This window comes from Epinephelus lanceolatus, chromosome 6 (assembly GCF_041903045.1).
Source record: "Epinephelus lanceolatus isolate andai-2023 chromosome 6, ASM4190304v1, whole genome shotgun sequence".
Classification (NCBI taxonomy): domain Eukaryota; kingdom Metazoa; phylum Chordata; class Actinopteri; order Perciformes; family Serranidae; genus Epinephelus; species Epinephelus lanceolatus.
The window spans coordinates 28,379,752-28,401,150 of NC_135739.1; the positions used below are offsets into that span (position 1 = coordinate 28,379,752).

At 41.2% G+C, this 21,399-nt stretch overlaps 1 protein-coding gene across 3 annotated transcripts; it reads left to right on the plus strand.

The window, feature by feature from the left end:
• Positions 1-864: 864 nt before the first annotated feature.
• On the plus strand, positions 865-19,959 carry gtpbp3 (GTP binding protein 3, mitochondrial). Of its 3 annotated transcripts, none has more exons than XM_033621250.2 (11): positions 865-1,158; positions 1,798-2,063; positions 2,580-2,666; positions 3,456-3,538; positions 5,000-5,119; positions 10,811-10,883; positions 11,848-11,991; positions 14,377-14,542; positions 16,586-16,716; positions 18,393-18,579; positions 19,060-19,959. In XM_033621250.2, exons 1-11 carry the CDS (start codon positions 1,097-1,099, stop codon positions 19,289-19,291), a joined length of 1,551 nt encoding a protein of 516 aa, XP_033477141.2. In that variant the 5' UTR covers positions 865-1,096; the 3' UTR covers positions 19,292-19,959. The 3 variants fall into 3 exon arrangements, with proteins under 3 accessions (XP_033477141.2, XP_033477144.2, XP_033477142.2); XM_033621253.2 differs by having other exon boundaries at positions 869-1,158; positions 18,405-18,579; positions 19,060-19,431; XM_033621251.2 differs by having other exon boundaries at positions 967-1,158; positions 1,801-2,063.
• The last annotated feature ends 1,440 nt before the right edge of the window (positions 19,960-21,399 follow it).

A 21,399-nucleotide genomic window follows, 5' to 3' on the forward strand; every position in this document is an offset into this window, starting at 1 on the left:
TTGTCCTCCTTCTGATGCTTCTTTGATCCAAATGGGTCTGTCTTTCATTTGTCAGTTTCAGAAAGCACACCGCTACTACCATCTGTTTCCCCAGAGAGAGTCACTTTCCATGATCTGTCACATGCCACCCATCTAATTCTTTACAACAGGATAATAAAATGAAGAGATCTACAACTATGTTGAGGAACAAACAGGCTGATAATAATGAATTTTGCAACCCGATTTATCTGCATCTTCCCATGGAATAACCAAAGACAAATGAATTAATAAGAAAGACAAATAACATGCAACATATATGGAACATATATACAGTACATCTTTCAGCAGTTAGATATATGATGTGTTATTATGCAAATCTTTTTTTGTAGCTAGGTAAAGCAATAAATAAGAACAAAGTGACAGCTATGATAAAAACCGAAATGTATATTTGATTATTATCATGAGAAATTAATAAAAAATATACAAAAAGAAAAATAAACAAAAAAAAATCCTATGGCATTTTTACTTGAAAAAATAATCTAAATGTACGATTACAATTAAAAATGATTGATTATCGAGCAAGTTGCTGATTAATTCATTGATTTTCTGCCTCTCACTACCCGATCAATTCCCTTATCGTTTGAGGCCGAATAGATCAGTATCTATACAGTCTATGATCAATACATAACAGTCGGACAGTCAGCGATGTATCGTGGAGCAACTGTAGTTACACGGACTGCATTTACCGACGCACAGTAGGCGGGACTACTAGCGGATTGGCAGGTCCTCAACAAATAGGATTCAGGAACCTGCTGCTCTGTGGAACACACCGACCAATCAGAATCAACAAAGCCAGCAACAGCCTCACCGTGATAAATGTAAACGGTAGAGGAACACTGGAGGTTGTCAATGAAACTCTCACAGAACTAAGTTTTCCTACGGTTAATAAATGGTCTTCATTTACAAGCCAACGTCACATTCATTAGTTACTACGACATTAGCTAACAGTCGAAACGGTAAACATAATGGTCTTGTTAAGGACAGAGCCGCTTTTGCTATGTCAGTCTGTAAAATCAGCCACGCCAGAAACAGCACATGAAACGTTTGGTGTTTTATAATGATGCTTTCATTGGTTTATCGTGGGATAAGGAGAGCTGCTGTCCACTCACTTAGGACAAGGTCTGTTACCAAAGATTACCATCTATTTCTGTATTTTGCCCACTAATGCAGAAACTATCATTCTTGTGTCTTTTCCTGAAATCTTGTTATTTAAATTGTTTTTGAAAGGATATATTTATGTTGCAGTACAAACTGCGGGGCCTCCCATAAAGGCAAAAACCAAAAGGCCATAAAAGATTATCGGACGAGTCAAAAATATAACTGAACACATCAATAAATACTGAAAAGAAATACAGAGCTTAATACTTTCCATTATCCTTACATCAGTTGGTAAATGAAAGCAAAGTTTGTATTTTTTCTTCACCACTTTATTAAATAGTCTACATCTAAACCTAATTTATTTACTCTTCTGTTTATACTTTACTAGCTCATTTTATATTTCAGCTCCTTAGTTTTTCATATTTTTTTTTTTTGGTCTTGAATCATTTATCTCCCAAATTTTCAGTTATACTTTTCTTGTCTGACAACCTTTTATAACCTTTTGTAAGTTCTGGGGCTCTGCAATATACAGAGCGGTGTATTTCTTAATATAATAGAATGTAGCATATTTGTTTAGACCAAAAAAAAATGCATATTAGATACTTAATGACTCCATTTTTCCTAATCAGAAGTTGTGTCTTATTTTTTATGTATCTCCAGCAGAGGAACTCCACCACGCAGATTCCTGTCCACCTGTGATGGAGTCTCACTGGTTGATGCTGAGACCATCTTTGCGCTGTCATCGGGCCATGGCAGATGTGGGGTGGCTGTGATACGAGCCAGTGGACCAGCCTCAGCCACGGCTCTGAGGTGTATGGCGGGGCTCACACGCAGCCTGCCCCCTCCACGCACCGCCCTGTTACGCAGCATCACAGACCCCCAAACCAAAGAAGTGCTGGACCGTGGACTTGTGCTCTGGTTTCCAGGTCTGTTCCCTTGGACAAGTAAAAAACAAATAAGTCTGCACACAGTACATTTTATCTCATCAGAATTCGTCTTGCATCAGGTATTCATGTGTTAACATAAATGTTCAACATTACCTGTCTCAAGCAAGTTTCAAGTGTCTGTAAGTTGAATTTTATACACTCTAGATTTAACAGTAGTATAAACCGTGCTTTAGTTGTAGTAAATGGGCTAAAATGTCTTGTCCTGTCTTGTTGTATCTTTTGGTGTACAGTGATGACACACCAGCTTAGTTGCTAAATGCTGATTTCAAGTCCAATCTGTCATGTTCAAAATGTTTTAAACAATTTGCTCTGGCTGCCATTTGATGTCACTAACTGACAAGTCAGAGCTGGTCGGCTTTATCTTATCACAGTATTGAACCTTGTGAATATCTGAATTTTAATGAAGGTATTCCTAAACATGCTGTTCCTTGCATATTTAAATGACTTAAGGTTGTTCACACCGTGTTGTTGTGTCTCACGTGTTCATGTCTTCAGCTCCTCACAGTTTCACAGGAGAGGACAGCGTGGAGTTCCACATCCACGGCGGCCCTGCTGTCATTACTGCTGTCTTACAGGCCTTAGGTAACATACAGATGATAGAATGTTATACAGCGTCATATAATGCAGTCTAACACACGTAGTGTCATGTGATGCACCATCACTTTGCAGGTTATTTATGGTTTGTGTGTCTTCCCAGCCTTGACTTCCCAAACTTTAAGCCTGCATAAGTATTCTAAACGCAGTAACTGGTTGAGTCATGTGACTGTCCATCACTGTGACTTAAAAGTGAGAACTGACACATGCTTTCCTATTTCTAAGATACTTATAATATGTGTTTTGGCAAGCGTGGCAATCCCTCTGTGACTGACATGTAATATTGTGATGCAGTTCTCCTACCGGCCTGCTGGGGGGCAGTGTTGTATAAATTAGAAATGTCAATAAAGGCTTGTCACCAGGCAATGTAAGGTTAATCAGGAATAATTAGATAGGAAAACATTACAGTGTTGTTCACGGGGATTCTGAATAATTCTTATTTTTAAAACTAAAAAAAAAAGGTAGTGGCAGTGTTGGTAAGATGATAACCAGCTGGTAGAGTTTAAAATGGAATATTTTGCCCCAGTTAATAGATCATGACCTACATCTACCAAATGATTTGTGCTCCCAGTTGTCTCCTGATGAGATTTGAAAAATGGTTTGGAAAACAATGAAAACGTAACCTCTTTAACCCACACAGTTGTGCCTGTTTTCATTCCGAGTAAACCCTGATTGAGACACTGACCCTCCATTTGATTCTGTTTGTGATGTGTGCATGATGCATGTCCACCTCGTGCCCCACGTATTTCATCGTGTGTGCGTGTGTGTGTTTCTCAGGAAGCGTGCCTGGCATGAGGCCTGCTGAAGCTGGAGAGTTCACGCGGAGGGCCTTTCAAGCAGGAAAACTGGGTTTAACAGAGGTGGGTCAAGAGGAGCATGTAAAAACACACTGAGACAGATCAGTGCAGACTAGCATATCAAGAGCCTCTCAGAGCAGTTTTACAGAATAAGTGTGGAATAAACAGGGTCAGAAATGAACAGGGATTTCATGTTCATGAAATGTCAACAGTGAAAATTTTCTCCTAAACAGATTTTGCCCTTTGAACACTTTTTTCATTGGCCCATTAAATATTTATGTATGAAAAAAGCTATTTGGCTTCTGTAGATGGTGATTTTTTTTGTTTTCAAAAAGCAGCCAAGTATGCTGTCTTATAGAGACAGTTCACCCCCAAATCAAGGAAACATACTTTTTCTCTTATCTGTGGAGCTATTAATCAGTCTACATTGTTTTGGTTTGAGTCACCGAGTGTTGGAGATATCAGTCGCAGAGATGTCTGTCCTGTCTTGAATGTAGTTGACCAGACTGTAGTTGGCTTGTGGTTTTGAAAGCGCCAAAAATATATTTGGAAAAACTTGACAGCAGTGTCTCTTTCCAGAAATCATGACCTGGTTACTCAAGATAATCCGCAGACCTTGTTGTGATCAGTTTCATGTAGGATTTTTTTTAACCGAACTGCATCTGCCAACCATGTCACCACACAGAAGGAAGCTTGCATCTACTCATGGACGAGAGGCTCCTGTTTATGACACCACACATTGCAAACATTATGGGCCGCCTCCTTGGCTGGGCTGTAACGGCTGTAACATTAGCTAGCTCAGTGGTGCTAGGTGAGCTAGCAGTAGATGCATGCTTACTTCTGTGCGGTGAGTTTAATTATTATTCCTACATGGAACTGCTCACAATGAGGCCTGTGGATTATCTTGAGTCACCGGGTCAGGATTCCTAGAAAGAGACATTGCTGTTGAGTTTTTTAAATGTATTAATTTTGCGCTTTGAGCACCACAAGCTGAGTGCCATAGTTCCACTATATGCAAGAGAAGGCAGACAACTCTATGGCTGATGTCTCCAACACAAGGCAACTCACACCAAAACAATCTAGACTGATTAAAAGCACTACAGGTAAGAGGGAAAATGTGCGTTTTTGTTTTGGGGTGAGCTGTCCCTTTAAGCACTACTAGGGGGCTGTTCTGCATATTCTGATATGCAAATATGTTTTCTCAATTCAGTACACTTTCTCCTGGAAATGATTAAAATGCCTCATAAAGTTCCATCAAGGAGCAAAAATGCTTCCTTTGGTAAAAAATATTTTATCCTAGTAATCAGTGACAAGAAGATAAGATGTCCCTGAGAGGAAGTTTTCTTGGACATCACAGCTGTCTTATTTCAAGAGACAGAGGCAGTATTGCACATCTTACACGCAGCATTACATGCTTATAAAACCGTACAATCTGTTCTGTATTCCAGAATAAAAAAATTAGTGCATAAAATGGATGAATAAAAGATATATTGTAATCATAAGTACTGTAATACCCCCTTGCAGGTGGAAGGGCTCGGGGATCTGATCCATGCTGAGACAGAGGCTCAGAGGAGACAGGCTCTCAGGCAGATGTCAGGAGAGCTGGGACGCCTTTATCAGGACTGGAGCCACAGACTGAAACGGGTAGGTTGACCTCTGGTAGAGATACTAGTGGTGTAGACAGGTTTAGCCATGATAGGGAATGCATGGTGATGTACAAACAGATGTTTGGGCTCTGGGCTTAAAGGTGTAGGTGTAGTGTGTGTGGCAGGAACTGAAGGTGTATCACTCAGGCCGGACTTCTCTCATTTTTTGGATTCATCTTGGTCTCTGGTGCTGCAAGTTGTGAAGCTGACTTTTGGCTGCCTACAAAAATTCAAGTATTTCATTGAATGTATCTGTACTGCAGAATCCTGTGTGTGTAATGATCCTCCAGTTTCTACACACTGATCAGTTTGCCTGTCGGAAGGTTATTCATGTCTGTTTCTCAGACACTGTGCCTGCTTTTTTGTTTTGTTCTCAGTCAGTTGTGGGTGTTTTTTATTTTCACCTTTTTGGACTTCATAGTGATTCAAATCCAACCAGAGGTAAACAGAGAGGGCTTAAACTCTGTTCTGTCCAGTTCTGAGTTGGCTTGACAGCAGAAACAAGCCGACCTCCTGGATTTCTCCCTGGAGAGACTTTGTCCATGTTCATGTCTGACATTTCTCCGAAACCGTATCTTGGAAAGAACCTGTGTGTACTGTGCTGCAGGTCAGGCCTCAGCAGTTTCACGCTCAAACAATGCTTTCTTTTTTTTTTCCTCTTGTATTTCCACAGCTGAATTTCCAACACACCATTGGACGATTAATTTATGAGAATACGAGGCTTCCTGTTTTCATGTTAGCGCAGCACGTGTAGTACAATACTGAGAATCAAAATACTAGTCCATGTGATACGTGTATGTTTATCTTCACTGTAACCAAGATTGGAGAAAAACAGAGAGAAAAAACGGATAACAATTTAAATGAAACAGACAAGATTGGATTTAATTTTACTTCACGGAGGAGCAACCCTCCCTGGAGTTATAACACATTGATAAATCACAGAAAGAGGGTTTCTGGTTCAATCCCAGGAGGGAGCCCTTCTGTGCAGAGTTTGCATATTCTCCCCGTGTCAGTGTGGGTTTTCTCCGGGTACTCCGGCTTCCTCCCACAGTCCAAAGACATGCAGGTTAATTGGTGACTCTAAATTGGCCGTAGGTGTGAATGGTTGTCTGTGTCTTATGTGTTAGCCCTTCAATAGCAACCTGTCCAGGGTGTACCCCGCCTCTCACCTAATGTCAGCTGGGATAGGCTCCAGCTCCCCCCCGCAACCCTCAAGAGGATAAGCGGTTACGAAAAAGGATGGATGGATGTTAAACTTCAATTAAAAGCAGGGTCTTAATTAAACATCAGGTCCCTTTTACTGATGGGGTGTGGCTCCATATTTTGACACATAAACGCTGGTCTTAATTAGACACTGAGTCTGGTTGCCATTGATGCTGCAGAGCAGTTTTATTTTTATAGAAGTGCTTAAGGTAGTGTCATAGGCCACCCACTTAGAGACATGTCCACTTTATGTTAGTCCCATACTGTTTTGGGCGCAAACTATGCACATTTTTGCCTGCAGTGTTTCTTACAGATTTATGACTAGAAAAACTTGACGATCAGTGTTGACCTGCATCTCAAATTAATCTTCAGGTTTCCAGCTACCACTGCATAGCTCTCTCTCCCAAAAGATCCCCTGCCCCCCCAAAATAGGTCTACAGTATGAGGGTCTCCAAGGCTAATTGTGTGCTACTATTTTGTCTTTTCCACCACACTGTTGTAGCAGTGCAGCACTGATTTAAAGACATAACTGTAAAGTCAAGATCATAAAGTAAATTTCTTTGCCTTCACTTGATTTCCAATCAAAACACTGGTAAGAATTGCTCTATCTAGTTAAAATGGACTTTGAAACTGTTTTGAAATGCAAAATTATGGAATTTTAAACCTGCGATTAAAAAGAGTGTTTGACAGCCCTAGTTTAAATGTTTGTCAACATAGACATGCTACAAATGATTAGCTTAGTTAGACTCTTCTCAGTTCAATCATTCAGTTCTTCATGAGACATAAAAGTATAATTCATTTAGATATACTGAAGAAGGCCAAAGGTGGTGACTCCCTACCTCTGAAGCGGTCTTAAAGTCTGAATATTTGTCCATTTCTCAATCATTAATACACCTTTGGTCTGTAAGGGTCCACAGATCAACAGAATCAAATCGTTTTTCCATAAAAATGAATCCAGGCTGTGAATATTGTTTTAAGAGAATAAAGAGAGGTCTTGTGTTGCTGCTGTAAAATGAGCATTGTAACTCTCTCATATTATATGTTGATGTCTGTCCCAGATATATGCCAGCTGAGTTTAGTGATTGAAGCAAATAAAAGCCCAGGCTGTTTATTAAGGTTTCAATGTACAATAAAATCCCTGTCCAGTGGACTTCGGAAATAGTAAATTCTAGAGAGCAACTTTTTCTGTGACCATAACGTCCGGTTGACAGATCTATGGAGGGATCAAATTTCTTAATTTGTCAAGACACTTCCTATGCCATTGCTGTTATTACTGTTATGTAATGAGTGAAGTGGCTGAGGGGATCTGGTCTGTAACCACAACATCTCCTCTCTGTAGAAAAGCTTTGGGAATACAAACAAGTGTTTGGCAGCAGAACTGAGTCAGCTCACTGAGCTGTTAATTTGGACTTTCCTGAGGAAAGCCACCACTAAGTGTTCAAGGCCCATCTCTATTTTTGACTTTCTAAGAACAAGATGTTTTTTAAGAAGCTCCTTTTTTTATTGTAATGTGTAATGCGGTTGTTCCATTGTCACTCAACTGACAGCCATTTAATGTGTTTTCCATCTCCGCACATCTGGCGTTGTATTGTGTTGGAGTGATTAAAGATGAATTACCAAGCACAGCTGCGTATGTCTTAAGACAGGCACACAATATGACACTGATATACTCTGTTCAACAGCATTGTTTTCTTATCTATACAGTATCCTGGACTCAATACTGCACATAAAGATAAAGGTCAGAAAGTTAAGTTAGTCTTTATATGAAGAGAAATTAGAGTATGAGGAAGAATGAATGCAACTGTAAACTTCATGTGACCTTGGTGATGTTGAACTCTCCATACAGCTTGTGTCATATTATTTGAATGATCATACCAGGACACGTGGATAGAGGTGTTCAGCACATGATTGAACAAATCTTTAAGAAATATTTAAACTGAACTGATGACACTGAATCCCCATTGTCACTGATGGGTCAGCAGCTTTTATCAGATGAGCTCCCCACTGGTGACTTAGAGCACTTTCTCAGTTCAGCTGTTATACACAGTACGATAGTTCCTTAGAATATTAAAATGACCATTACAGCCACAGAAATAACAATAATCTTGTGAATCAGCCTTAATTGAGTGGCTGCTTAGCTATTGACCTAATATGCAGAGCTGTGTGGATAGTTTTTTTGCTGAACTGAACCTGACAGTTTGAACCAGCAACAAACTGAATGTACGACTGAACTAAAGTCAGAATCAGCGCTAGACTTTGTGGCTGTATCAAATGTGATGCGTTCACTTACTGACATATGTAGTCAAGTGTCATTTTTTTGTAATTTGAGAGCAGACAGGAAACAAGAGGAGAGAGAGACAGGTATGTCATGCAACAAAGGTCATGGTTATTTGGTATGCATCCTAAAAGGGACAGTTCACCCCGAAATCAAAAATACACTTTTTTTTTTCTTACCTGTAGTGCCATTTATCAGCTACATTGTTTGGTTTGAGCTGCCAGGTGTTGGAGATATCAGCCGTAGAGATGTCTGCCTTCTCTCAAAGATAATGGAACTAGATGGCACTCAGCTTGTGGTGCTCAAAGTGCCAAAAAATACATTTGAAAACCTCAACAGCAATGTCTCTTTCCAGAAATCATGACCCAGTTACTCAAGATAATCCACAGACCTTGTTGTGAGCAGTTTCATGTAGGAACTATTTTCTTTCTACTGAACTACACCTGCCAACCATATCACTGTGTAGAAGGAAGCGTGCATTTAATGCTGACTCTGCTGTCATGAGCATGAGCCTCTTATTTATAAGTAGATGCATGCTTCCTTCTGTGCGATGATACGGTTGATACGGCGTAGTTAAGTTAGAAAGAAAATAGTTCCTACATGAAACTGCTCACAACAAGGTGTGTGGATTATCTTGAGTAAGCGGGTCATGGTTTCTGGAAAAAGAATTGCTGCTTAGTTTTATAAAGTATTTTTGGCGCTTTGAGCACCACAAGCCGAGTGCAGTCTGGTGGAATGGTATTTGAGAGATGGAAGACTTGCCTTCGGTTGATAACTCCAACACTCTGCAACTCACACCAAAACAATCTAGATTGATAAATAGCTTGACAGGTAAGAGGACAAATATGTATTTTTGATTTGGAGTGAACTGTCCCTTTAACAATTTGGCTTTCAGGACACCCAGGATTGAAGTGCAGTCGAACAGTGATGTGCTAGGGAAACTGCATAGTCAGTGTGACTACAAACCTTAGAACTGAACTGAATGAAACATTTTTAATTAGTAAAGTGATTTCCACATCTACACATGGTTGTCCATGTGCACCACTTGACACTTGGTGATGAGTTTATGCAGTTGAACTTGAACTTTGGTGGGGGAGAGAACATCAGTGTTTTTTGCTTTGCAGTCATCCAAAGCCCTGTCTATGTTTTGTGTTAACTTTCTGCATACAAGTTGTTTGAGAAAGATACCTGAGTCACAACATGCTGTTGTAGTTTCACATCCATTAATAAGACTTCCAAATAAGCTTACTACCCTGAAATGGTGGCAAATGTCTGTCTCCTTTATATTGTTTTCCTTTCAAGTGTTGTTGTGGCGGTTCAGAGCACAGGTCACTGACCGCAGATGAACAGTTCTACTCAATGGACGCAGGCCAAATCCTCCTCTACTGTGAAGTGTTTTGAAGAATATAGGCCAATCATCTTTCTGCGCTTTGGCACCAGATCGGTCCAGGTGATCTCCCCTGAGAAACTCTGCTAAGCTGCTTGTCGGCTGCTTTCTCAGGAGTTTCCTCGTACGTGCCTTTATTGTAGACTTCTGGGAATCCCGTTAATCAGAAGTATACCATCTGTATGATGTGAGGGGTCAAACCCTCAGTTGACACCCAAACAATGCAGGTTTTTTTTTACAGTGGGCTTCCCACTTCTGTGAATGCATTAAAGTATGGGACTCTGACACTTCCTGTTTTTGTGTGACTATACAACTATTGTGTTTACGTTCGGCGTGTCAATCAAGATACTGATCAGTGCTGTGGTAGAAATGCTGTAGATTGTCCCCCTCTGTATTCTATATAGTTTCAGATACCACACAAAGATAATTTCCAATTTCCTCTGACTAAAAGGGCGAGGGTGTAGTCAGTAGTATTTGTAGTATTTTATTTATAAATTGTTTAAACACTTTATAATCCTTTGGATAAATACAGCATGCTGTACACAGGTATCACAGGTGGTAATATGTTCATGTTAGCAGCTGCGGCACCAGCAACAGAAACTGCACAGTGCATTGGCGGCCTGTTTACCTTCACTCACATTTTCTGTGCTGGCTGCCCACATTTCAACACTGCAACATGCAAATAAAATATAAAAATATTGAAAAAATGAGCTTAATTTTCAAGACCCTCAATTATTGATGTTTTCAAGGGGTCCAAGGTGTAAATTTCACATACTCATTTCAGCCTCTTCCCTTCTCTCCTCTCTGCTTTGTGTGTCTCACAGTGTCTGGCTCATGTTGAGGCCTTCATAGACTTCAGTGAGGATGAGCTCATCGAGGATGGGGTCTTAAACCAAGGTATGTGTACACTTTGTCCTCCTTTTTACCAGAGAAAAATAACAGGACAGTCATCCCTTGGGTTTTCAGAGGGCTCAGTGTCTCTCTGAAGAGAGAGGCGTCCAGCTCGCTTTCCTGTTTGGATCTTCAGCTTGCCACCGTGTGTGTGTGTGTTTGCTGCGCTGTGGGGAGCAGCCATAGACAAACTGCTTAAAGACAGTTTCCTTTTAGGAAGTGTGGAGAGAAGGCCAGGGGGGACAGTAGAGGCATTCGTCTTGCCTTCAAAGCCAACCTGACATGTCCCTCACAGGAATAGTGCTGTCAGCAGCATTGTACAGTCCAACTGTTCTCTCTGTGCCCAGGTTTCCCATGCTCGCAGTGTATGTGAGTCTCAGTGTGTGTGTTTGTATGTGAGGGATGTCCCCCCTGAGTCTGTCGCCTGCTGTCTGGCACTGGCAGAGCTGTTCAGAAGCCTCAGATGTTGTGAAGTTTCGACACAATAACATCTGGGAACTATTGTTTATTTTGGGTGGAACGGAATGCAGGCTCACGCCTCAGAGTGGCAAATAATAATAGACTCATTTCCAAAAATAGAAAACGTGACATAAATACTCTCCATTGTCCATGTTTTATGTTATATCTGAAGTTTTCTTATGTCTTATCTCAATTCATCCCAAGTTGGATGAATTAATTTCTTGAGTAAATCAAGATTCTCAAGTTTACGTGTTTTCCGCTATATAGAAAGTAAGTATTGTTGATTCATTGTGTTGTCAAACGCATTTTTCCGCTTTAGTCACTTGCGGAAAGAGACAGTTCCATGACCCATTTTTCATCCAGACAGACGGTGTCAGACACCAGACAGGCTTTCTTATCCTTCAAAGGACACAAATTCCCATCACAAGGCCAAGAAAGTGAAGTTGAATATGAAACCTTCGTCACTTCCTGTTCCCTTGTCTGTCGTTATCTCCCTCTTACACCCCCACAGTGGACAGATCAGTGTGTGATCTGCAGGCTGAGATAGAGAGCCACCTGAAGGATGAGAGGAGGGGCGAGCGGCTACGCAGCGGAGTCCAGGTGGTCATCGCAGGAGCCACCAATGCAGGGAAAAGTAGCCTCCTCAACACACTCTGTAAGAGAACCAAAAAAACAGTGCACACACACACACACACACGCCGTGAAGGGATTAACATTAAATATGGCTTCCTATCTTTAAAATACAGACTTTACTTTTGAATCATACTGCTGTCTGCCATGTTTTGGGAGGGGATGAAGGCAACATCTGTCACACTATAAGCAGCATGGACTCAAAACATTTTGTGAAATGTGTGTTATTCATTAAAATGCAAATACTGTGTTCCATGCACAGAGAGTGAGAGAAATGTGTTTTCTTCACAAGACAGGATTTTGTAGGGAAACAAGCAACAGTCAACAGTCAACAGAATAAAGCAGTATGAAAGGAGATATATGAGGCTGCCGTATTAAGTGACCTTCATATCTGAGTCCTGGGGTTCAGTTTCGATCAAACGACAAACTCTGATGGAGTTGTAGATGATCAAATTTCCATTTTTCTTTGCACCTTTGTTTCACATTAGTGGAAACTCCAGTTACTGTTAGAGGAGCCAACATTTTCATGTGAAAGGTCAAAGGCATCCGTCCAAATTGTTGTAGATATTATAATAATATCTTCATGTAATCTAATAATCACAACAACACGCCATCCGCGCAGAGTAGATCCTGCTCTTGGCACACATGAATTACAATATTTTGGCTTCCGCGTACAGATATGATTGCTTCCGATTAGATTCTGGCCGCCAGATGATATCAGACTCCTAGTCTGCTTTAAATTGCAACTGATTGTGTAGCTATGTTAATAAAGAAATATGTATTTACATATACATTTAAACACTCAGTGTTTGAAATGCATGAAATGCAAATTGCAGCGTTTCAGTTTTCTCACTGTAAATCAGTTGTTTATCCACGTTTGGTGTCAACCTAATGAACCCCTTGTTTATGGCCTGTGGTTATGTTTGTTTAGGATATCGTATCCTTAAATCAGTTAGTATCACTCTATATAAACTATCCAAAGTGGGGGCTTGGCAGGGTCTCCTCACAGCTTCCTATCAGAATAATAGACATATTTATCAAACTTCAGATAAAATCCTGTTATCATTTCCTCTTCTGATAAGTCTTCCCTGTGGCTCAGGCTCACACCCAGCCAGCACAGACAAGTATTTATGAGCTGGCAGCGTCATGTGACGTGGGTAATGTGGGTGTGGTCAGACAAGTTCTTGAACAAAGAAAAAAGAAACAATGGCAAAATATGCCTATAGCTGAGGCTGCCAGAGTGCAGCTGATGTGTCGAATGGTTGATAGGGTAGGCCAATATTTGATTATCACAGAAAAATTCAACTTGATGTAGAAAAAACAAGCTTGAAGCATTTTACAGATTATGTCTTGATCACATGAATCATCCTAGGTGGCAGACTTGCAGCCAAATTGTTCGATATTAAAATGTTAATATTCTTCTAACAACCAAAAAGTATGGGTTTTTTCTTATAATAAAGACACCAACTTTTGCAAAACAATTAAACGACATGGGGTAAGAAATAAACTACTTTTAGAAGGATTCATTTTACAATTTAAAGGGATAGTTTGCAGATTTTCAACCAGCTTTATATCAGTGCAAAGTGGGTAGACTCTGTAAATGAAGTCCAGTAAACTTCCCTTCATCTTACCAGCGCTCAGATCTCCCTGCTCATCTCTCAGCTCAAAACACGTCATCCAGCAGAATTTCACTGGTTCCAGAGCTGTTGCTCGAACCACATATTGTATATCCACATTTGCCTGCCACCATGGACTCAAAGAGTGTAGAAGTGCATCAAGACAGAGACCCACCCCTCTCTCTTTCTCTCTCTCAAATGCAAACCAAACTTAAGATAAGAGATTAGAGATAAGATACACCTTTATTGATCCCATAATTGAGAAATTCCAAATTGAGAACTACAATCAAATAGTAAAACTAGGTATCGCTAGGTATGGCTTCAGAAATATATTTTAGTGCATTGGTTCCCAACTGGTGGGTTGCAGTCGAAAAGTGGGTCGCTGGTCCATTCTGAATGGACGTTTGGGTCTTACAAATAATTCTGGTGATATTCTATATTTTTCTTGCAGTCAACAACTCCCATGAAACAACCAAAAACAACCATGAATTTATCCTAGTAACAACAACTGTGTGCATAGCCAAAGTCTGATACGTACTAATCCGCGGCTGAAAATAGTCCCCAACCATTACACTGTTTACTTATGTTTTAATAATGTTTGCAAAGAGCTACAACTGTAGCGTAAATGCAGATGATAATTTTCTGTACAAACGAATGGGCATGAGGCTGACACAGACAGAGTGAGAAGGTTTGAAGAGTCAGGCTAACACATTGTTTGTTTTTCTTGGGATTTTCTGACAGTAAGAAAAAAATACAGTATTGCCAACTTTATCCTTTAACCTTTTTATACCCAGGCCAGAGACCTGCAGCCATTGTGTCTCCCATTGCTGGCACCACCAGGGACATAGTAGAGACAGCACTGGACATCGGTGGATTCCCCGTCCTCTTGAGTGACACAGCCGGCCTCAGAGAGAGCCCAGACGTTGTGGAAAGGGAGGGAGTCCGCCGAGCTCGAGAAAGGTACAGGAAGGAAGAATTTTTATTTTGACTATTCCAAAAAGCATTTTATCTCAGTTTCCTGCTTTGAAGATTTAAAGAGACAGATCAAAAACAAAATTAACGCTGGTATTTGGAACATTGGCGAGAGCCACAGGACTGTGGTACACGTGTGTAATAAATAGATTGCTGCCTCAGCGACTGTTCACATGTGTATAATAAAACACAAAACAAATTAGCCAGCAGACCAATGGAATACGTCCTTGAAAACAAAGAAAGGAAGAAATAAGTCGTTTTTTCCCCCTCTTGTACATCATGTCATATTTTTGTAATGTCTATGTAACCTCCAGAGTTTATATTATTGCTGAGCCATAGTTATAAATACATGGGACAAACACTCCCAGGAGGTTGCGTAATGAAGAGCCTCCTTTCCGTATTGTAGAGTATTTACTATTGAGAGGTTCTTCATGTGAGAATGGACATATATGGCAATTCACTGACAGCTGCTTCCACTGTTTACACCACAGATGAATAGCAGTACTTGTAGCACTTGTCATCACTGCTTTATCATATATAAACAGACAACCAGAGGAATGGGCACATACAGATGTTATTACATCATCGTTTGTACACAGACACAAATATGATTTATTGCATTATTTATGGTGTTAGAAAGCTGTAGGACATGTAACAACCCACCTGCTATTGTTTAGTAATTGATTTAAAGGTGAAAGTAAAGTTTCCACGACTTCAGCAAATATTTTGTAGAAATTATGACAACTTTCAAGCCAAAAAAACAGAACAAAAACAAATGTCAATTGTTTCCCGAAGTACTCGTGTTCTTGGCAGGGAGATGAAGCATCAACAGTTAGGTGTTACATCACTACATGTGACCAGTGTCAGTGAGATCTGTGGTAGTTTCAGATTTACAGCGACTCACCGCACCTTTTCAGTGGGAGAGAATACTGTTAAAAATCTATTTCATTAAAAAAAATGAAAAACCAAAAAAAAAAAAAAATCGGATGCAAAACATCAATGAAAATCCTAATGAAGATGCAAGTACAAAAACACCATCTTCAGAGCAGACATACTGTGATTCCTTTACAGTTTGTTTAAGTTATTTGGCCGACCGGGTGGCTCTGTAGGAAGGGTGGGCAGTTTGTGCTCTAGGGGGACATTTCTGCACAGGTCAGGGGGTCATGACCTGGGTCACTACAGGAAGGACACGGTAAGTACAAGCATCCGCTGATGCTGCTAACCGCACAGCGGGACGAAGGTGCAGGAGTGTTTAAAGTGAATACCATTAAGATGAGTTAATTAGAAATATCCCTGCCATCACCCACAGTGTTTATGGGACATACTGTAACATTTTCTGAAACAAAACAGCCAGGCATCTGTTCAGGGGTGTCTCACCAATGTATAACCTGGAACTGCTGCAGTTGCTGAAAACATATTTTTAGAGTAACACAGCATTTCTAAGGACTTGACTGCCACATGAGCTATTATAAAAGTGCAATAGGTTGTGAAGTGTAAAATTATCCAAGTCACCCAAAAATCTCAATTGGTTCTAAACAGCCACCATAGACATCTTTTCCATGTCGAATAGCTCTGTTGGGCTCAACTTAAGTATGATGAATGTGAGGGGCATGAATGTGTGTAACAAATGTCAATCCATCCAACATTTTTGAGATATTTCAGTGTGGACCAAAGTGGTGGACGAACCAACTGACCTCAGGGCCACACAGTTAGCGCTAGCACACAAACATAGGTAGTGTTGGTATGATGATTAAAAAAAGGTAGAAGTATTTACTTTACCAAGAGCAGTTGGATCAGTTTAGAAAATGTAAGTATATTGCAGCCTGAGAAAGGATAGGTGTGTCATAATATAACATAAGAATTTAAGGTATCTAGTCTGAAATAATGTCTGTGCTTTGATCAGTACACCAATTTTCTGTCTGTGGATATGTGCCATTTCATATACAGTGTAAATTTATGAGTAAAAATCTTTTTCTGTGCTGTTATGATCATATGATATCGTATTATCTGAGGCTGCTTTCTTTTTTCCAGAGTGCAACAGGCAGATCTGACCCTGGTGGTTGTGGACTCTTCTCAGCTCCCCTCTGATGCACAGAAAGCTGCAGACTTCCTTCAGTGGTACCTCAGGAGTGTCCTGCCCACAGAGGAGCAGCCTGAGACAGGTATGATATTTTAGCCTCATGTGCTCCTGCTTCACCTCGACAGTCAGTGGCTCTTGCAGTTATAGTTTGGCATCTTAAAGGGATAGTGCACCCAAAAATGAAAATTCAGCCATTATCTACTACTCACCCTCATGCCAAGGGAGGCTCTGGTGAATTTTTAGAGTCCTCATATCCCTTGCGGAGATCAGCGGGGGGATCGGCTAGCACACCTAATGGCTGACGGCGCCCCAGACTAACATCCAAGAACACAAAATTGAAACCACAAAATATCTCCAACATGCTCACCTGTAGTGATCCAAGTGTCCTGCAGCCCCGACATAAAAGGTTGTTACGAAAAACGTCATTTGAACTCACTGTAGTCACAGTCACTGTGTTTTTAGCCTCACTGTAGCCTGTAGCTCTGACTGCTTCTCTGTGCTCCGCGTTCACGTGTGCGCACTTGCGCGAGACCAGCAAAAGCACGAGCTTTGCTTACCCATGTTTACATCATGTGACACGTGCACCGCAGGGAGAGACAACAGTAACCACATATCCGAGACCAATGCCATTGTCTGCCTGAACTACGGTAGAAATGAATGACTTACTCCTCTGAAAGCCTGCCATCTGGTCCTGCGGGCCTCTGCCTTTTCTTCCAGTTGATCTTGGGGAAGTAAAAAAAATGTCTCCAGAACACCACGGGTCAGTAGTGCTGGAAACTCAGGGTGATCGGTGATGCACGGTCTCTGAAGAGCAGCAGTCTCGTCAGTACTGATGTCCAGATTCTCAAGTGCAGGCATCGCCAATTCCCAGTCTGAGCAGCAAAGACTTTCCTCACCCGTTGGCATTGCTTTGCATTTGAAACAACTACACCACCAGGTTTCCAGTGCTCGACTCCGGTATTCTGCGGCTGGCTGAGGGTTAGGCTCATGAGCTGCGGCGGCTGCTTCGTCCAGTAGCCTGAGTTCTGCGTCCGTATACTCGGGCTCAAAGAAATACGGCTCAACAAAGAAATGCTGTTCCTCCTCAGTTTCAAAGTCGTCAGACATGTTGGGCTGTCCTTTGCTAAAAGACCGTAGTGCACAACATCTTTTAGCTACTGTGGTTACTGTTGTCTCCCCCTGCAGTGCACGTGTCACGTGATGTAAACACGGGTAAGCAAAGCTCATGCTTTCGCTGGTCTCGCACAAGTGCGCACACATGAGCGCGGAGCACAGAGAAGCAGTCAGAGCTACAGGCTACAGTGAGGCTAAAAACAGAGTTCATATGATGTTTTTCGAAACAACTTTTTATGTCGGGGCTTCAGCACACTTGGATCACTACGGATGAGTAATTGTGTTCTTGGACGTTAGTCTGGGGCGCCGTCAGCCATTAGGCGTGCTAGCCCCCCCCCCCACCCCCATGATCTCCGCAAGGGATGTGAGGACTCTAAAACTTCACCAGAGCCTCCCTCGGCATGAGGGTGAATAGATAATGGCTGAATTTTCATTTTTGCGTGTACTATCCCTTTAAGTACAATAAAGTCAATATGCATGGTACACTTACAGTCTCAGGTGGCAAAATTTCCCCTTTAAATAACTTTTTAAAGTGCAACCTGAGCCACCAAGAGTGATCAAATAGAAATCTCAGTGCCTGAGGGAGTAATAGTCAATTCATTAGTGACTGATCAACATTTTCATTTCCTTCTGTTCTTACCACAGTATTTCCTGCAGACAGGTTTCTCCTGGTGCTGAATAAAACTGACCTGTTGCCTCAGGAGCAGAGGCTGAAGCTGAACGGGGAGCTGATGCGGGTCTCTGGACTCCCTCCAGTTTGTCTGATCTCTTGCCACACGAATGACGGACTGCAGGACTTCCTCACAATGCTGCACAGCAGTGTCAAGACTCTGTGAGTGTCCACAATATATCATGTTTTGTTGACCCAGGGCAAAGACTGCATGTCTCATTTAAATGTTGTACCAGAAAGATTGAATTCTTCTGTGATGCATTTATTCAAACCAAAACTTATGTCAGCGTGGATAAATTAACCTGTTGCTGATCATAACAGGCTTCCAGAAACATCTTTATATAACCCCTCACTGATGTTTTGCAGTTTCCATGTTTTTAAGGCTCGTTTTAACTAATTTATACCAAAGATTAACTAGTTTTGTGAGGTTGATTGGTTCAGACTGATGTAGCTGTGGCACACATTGCTGCCTGCCGCAGTGTCTTTTCTGATGGTACCACTACCACAGAGATTTTCAAATCCTTCTCTATACTGTAGATAAAAGAATGAAACAAAAATATTGTGCTGCAAATGTTTTCCACCCTTTCCAAAGTACAAAATAATGACCATCTGATTCATTTTGTTATCTAACTTCCTCTTGAGGTGTGGAGACCCTTTGTCTGGTGCCCCCACCCTGACCCAGGCCCGCCACAGGGCCCACCTGCAGCAGTGTTTTGCGGCCCTGGCTCAGTACCAGCGCTACCGCGATATCGACCTCGCTTTGGCAGCCGAGGGTGTCCGGTTGGCTCTCACCAGCCTGGGCCGGATCACTGGACGTGTCGGGGCAGAGGAGATCCTGGATATCATCTTCAAAGACTTCTGCATTGGAAAATAGTCAGATGAGCATTCTTGTGTGGTCCCAGTGTATCAGTAAAGAAAACGGACAAAAAGGGCACTGCCTCGGCACTATGCCAGGCTTCGAGGCACAGCAAATTCATGTTCTTGGCTGCAGGATCACTCTGCTCCCAAGACACAGAAATCCTTGTTTTCAGCAGATGCTCTTTAACAGAGTGAAATAGTTTTAACGTGAGGACAGGTGCCTCAGAGGCCCTGTGTGCCGGACAAGTCTTTGGCAAGTCTTGAGTAATAATTTAAAAATAGCTTCTCAGAGCCTTTGATAGGTGAACATTGGGCTCTTGGGTCACAACATAACAGCCAAGATCATTTTAAATTAAGCCGGTTTCCGACCTCTGCAAGGTCAGAGACTTTGGATGTTTACTTGTACTGCAGGACAATGAGGATTTTTTTTTTTTTTTGGAGGAGATATCATTTCAGCTGCATCCATTTATGTGTGTCTGTTCTTTAAATGCACTATTTGTTGTGTTATATATGCCATTATGTGTCGTCTGTGCATACTTGTATGCAGTAGACACAGGCTGCAACTTGCTTGAGAGCACTGTTGGGAGTAATTGGTTATTCCAATAGTTTTTGCAGCAACTAGAAATGTAACTCATTCCTTTTTCAAATAAATAATGCAATAACACTTATTGCATTTTAAGTGGGCTTGTTGCTCCCTACTTTTGTTTTGATCATAGCAGGCAAACAGATCCAATTCCCTGGATTTTTTTTCCAGTTATGATCTAATGCCACACGTAGTGGTGTGTGTGTGTGTGTGTGTGTGTGTGTGTGTTTGAGTGAGAGAATGGGAGACAGCTGCAGGGGAAGAGAAGATGAGAAGTGGACTATTGCATGCAATCCTTCTGTAAGTAATTAATAACTTTAAGTTATTCAGAATGCCACGGCTGGACCTGCTGGTTGATCAGCACATCACTAGTCACTCAGCCTTACGGTGACGCAAATATGCTGTGACTCATTCAATCAGCGCTGTCGCTGCACTCAGTGGCCGACAGTTTAGGGGATTTGAGCTTGCATTATATAGGAAATAGGGACATTATTTTCCCTCCTTGATATCAAGGACAAAAATGCCTATAGCTGTGAGTTGCAGTCTGGTTGCAGGATTTGAATTACTGTTTAGGTTAAAAAGAAAACACTTCACCGTTTTTTCATTTTACTCTGCTTATTGTAACTAATTAATACTTTTCAGTAACTTGTACAACACTGCTTGAAAGTCACATATATTTCATTATGAAAAAAAAAAGAAATTATGTGTGACCATTTAGAATTTAGACGGTTCAGTTTAGGACTAGATGTTACAGTATCTTGATGCACATATTTTAAATTATTAGGAGAGATAGGGCAGACTGGTGGTTTCCGAGTGGGAGCCAAAGGGTAAAGGTTAGATGGATAGAAAAGTATGAAGAGCATGAGTAGATGGAAAAGTAAGAAGGAGCATAAGGAAGGCAGAGCCAAGGAGAGACGTCTGTGCAGACTGAACTGCCCCCGCCGGACCAGGCTGTACACTCTACCCCCCCTACTCCCTCATTTTGATCAGAGAGGAGAAACCAACAGAAGAAAATCTTACCTAACTTTAATCGAGGTGGAGTTTAACTGGTCAGTTGTTGTTGCACATACCTATGATTATGAGTGATAGTTTGAGCCCTGCTGGGGGAGGGGGTGGGTGTTTAGTTTAATACATGTTGCATGAGGTCTTTAATGTGTAATAAATGGGATAATGCGTGCTTTTGTAACAAATCAAACTTATGAATCAAACAGAGACCACAGAGCAAATCTTAGAAATGAGGGTCGATTATCTTTAAATCTCAATTTTTTTTAATCAATTAATTATTTATTTTTTTACATCTAGGATGCAGTGCAGCAGGCCGTAAACCCAATATTAACATTTAATCGAAACGTCCTGGGTTCAATTTTGATTGTATATCATACCCTTTTCTCTCTGTGTCCTCCATTTCTACACTGTCCTCTGGCAAAAATGCCAAAAACATACAAAAAAAGTTATTAAGACAAATGTGTTAGATGCCTGTTTATACAGTACATCGAACAGTTAGGGCGCGATATCACCATTGTGTTTCAAGTAAAGACACA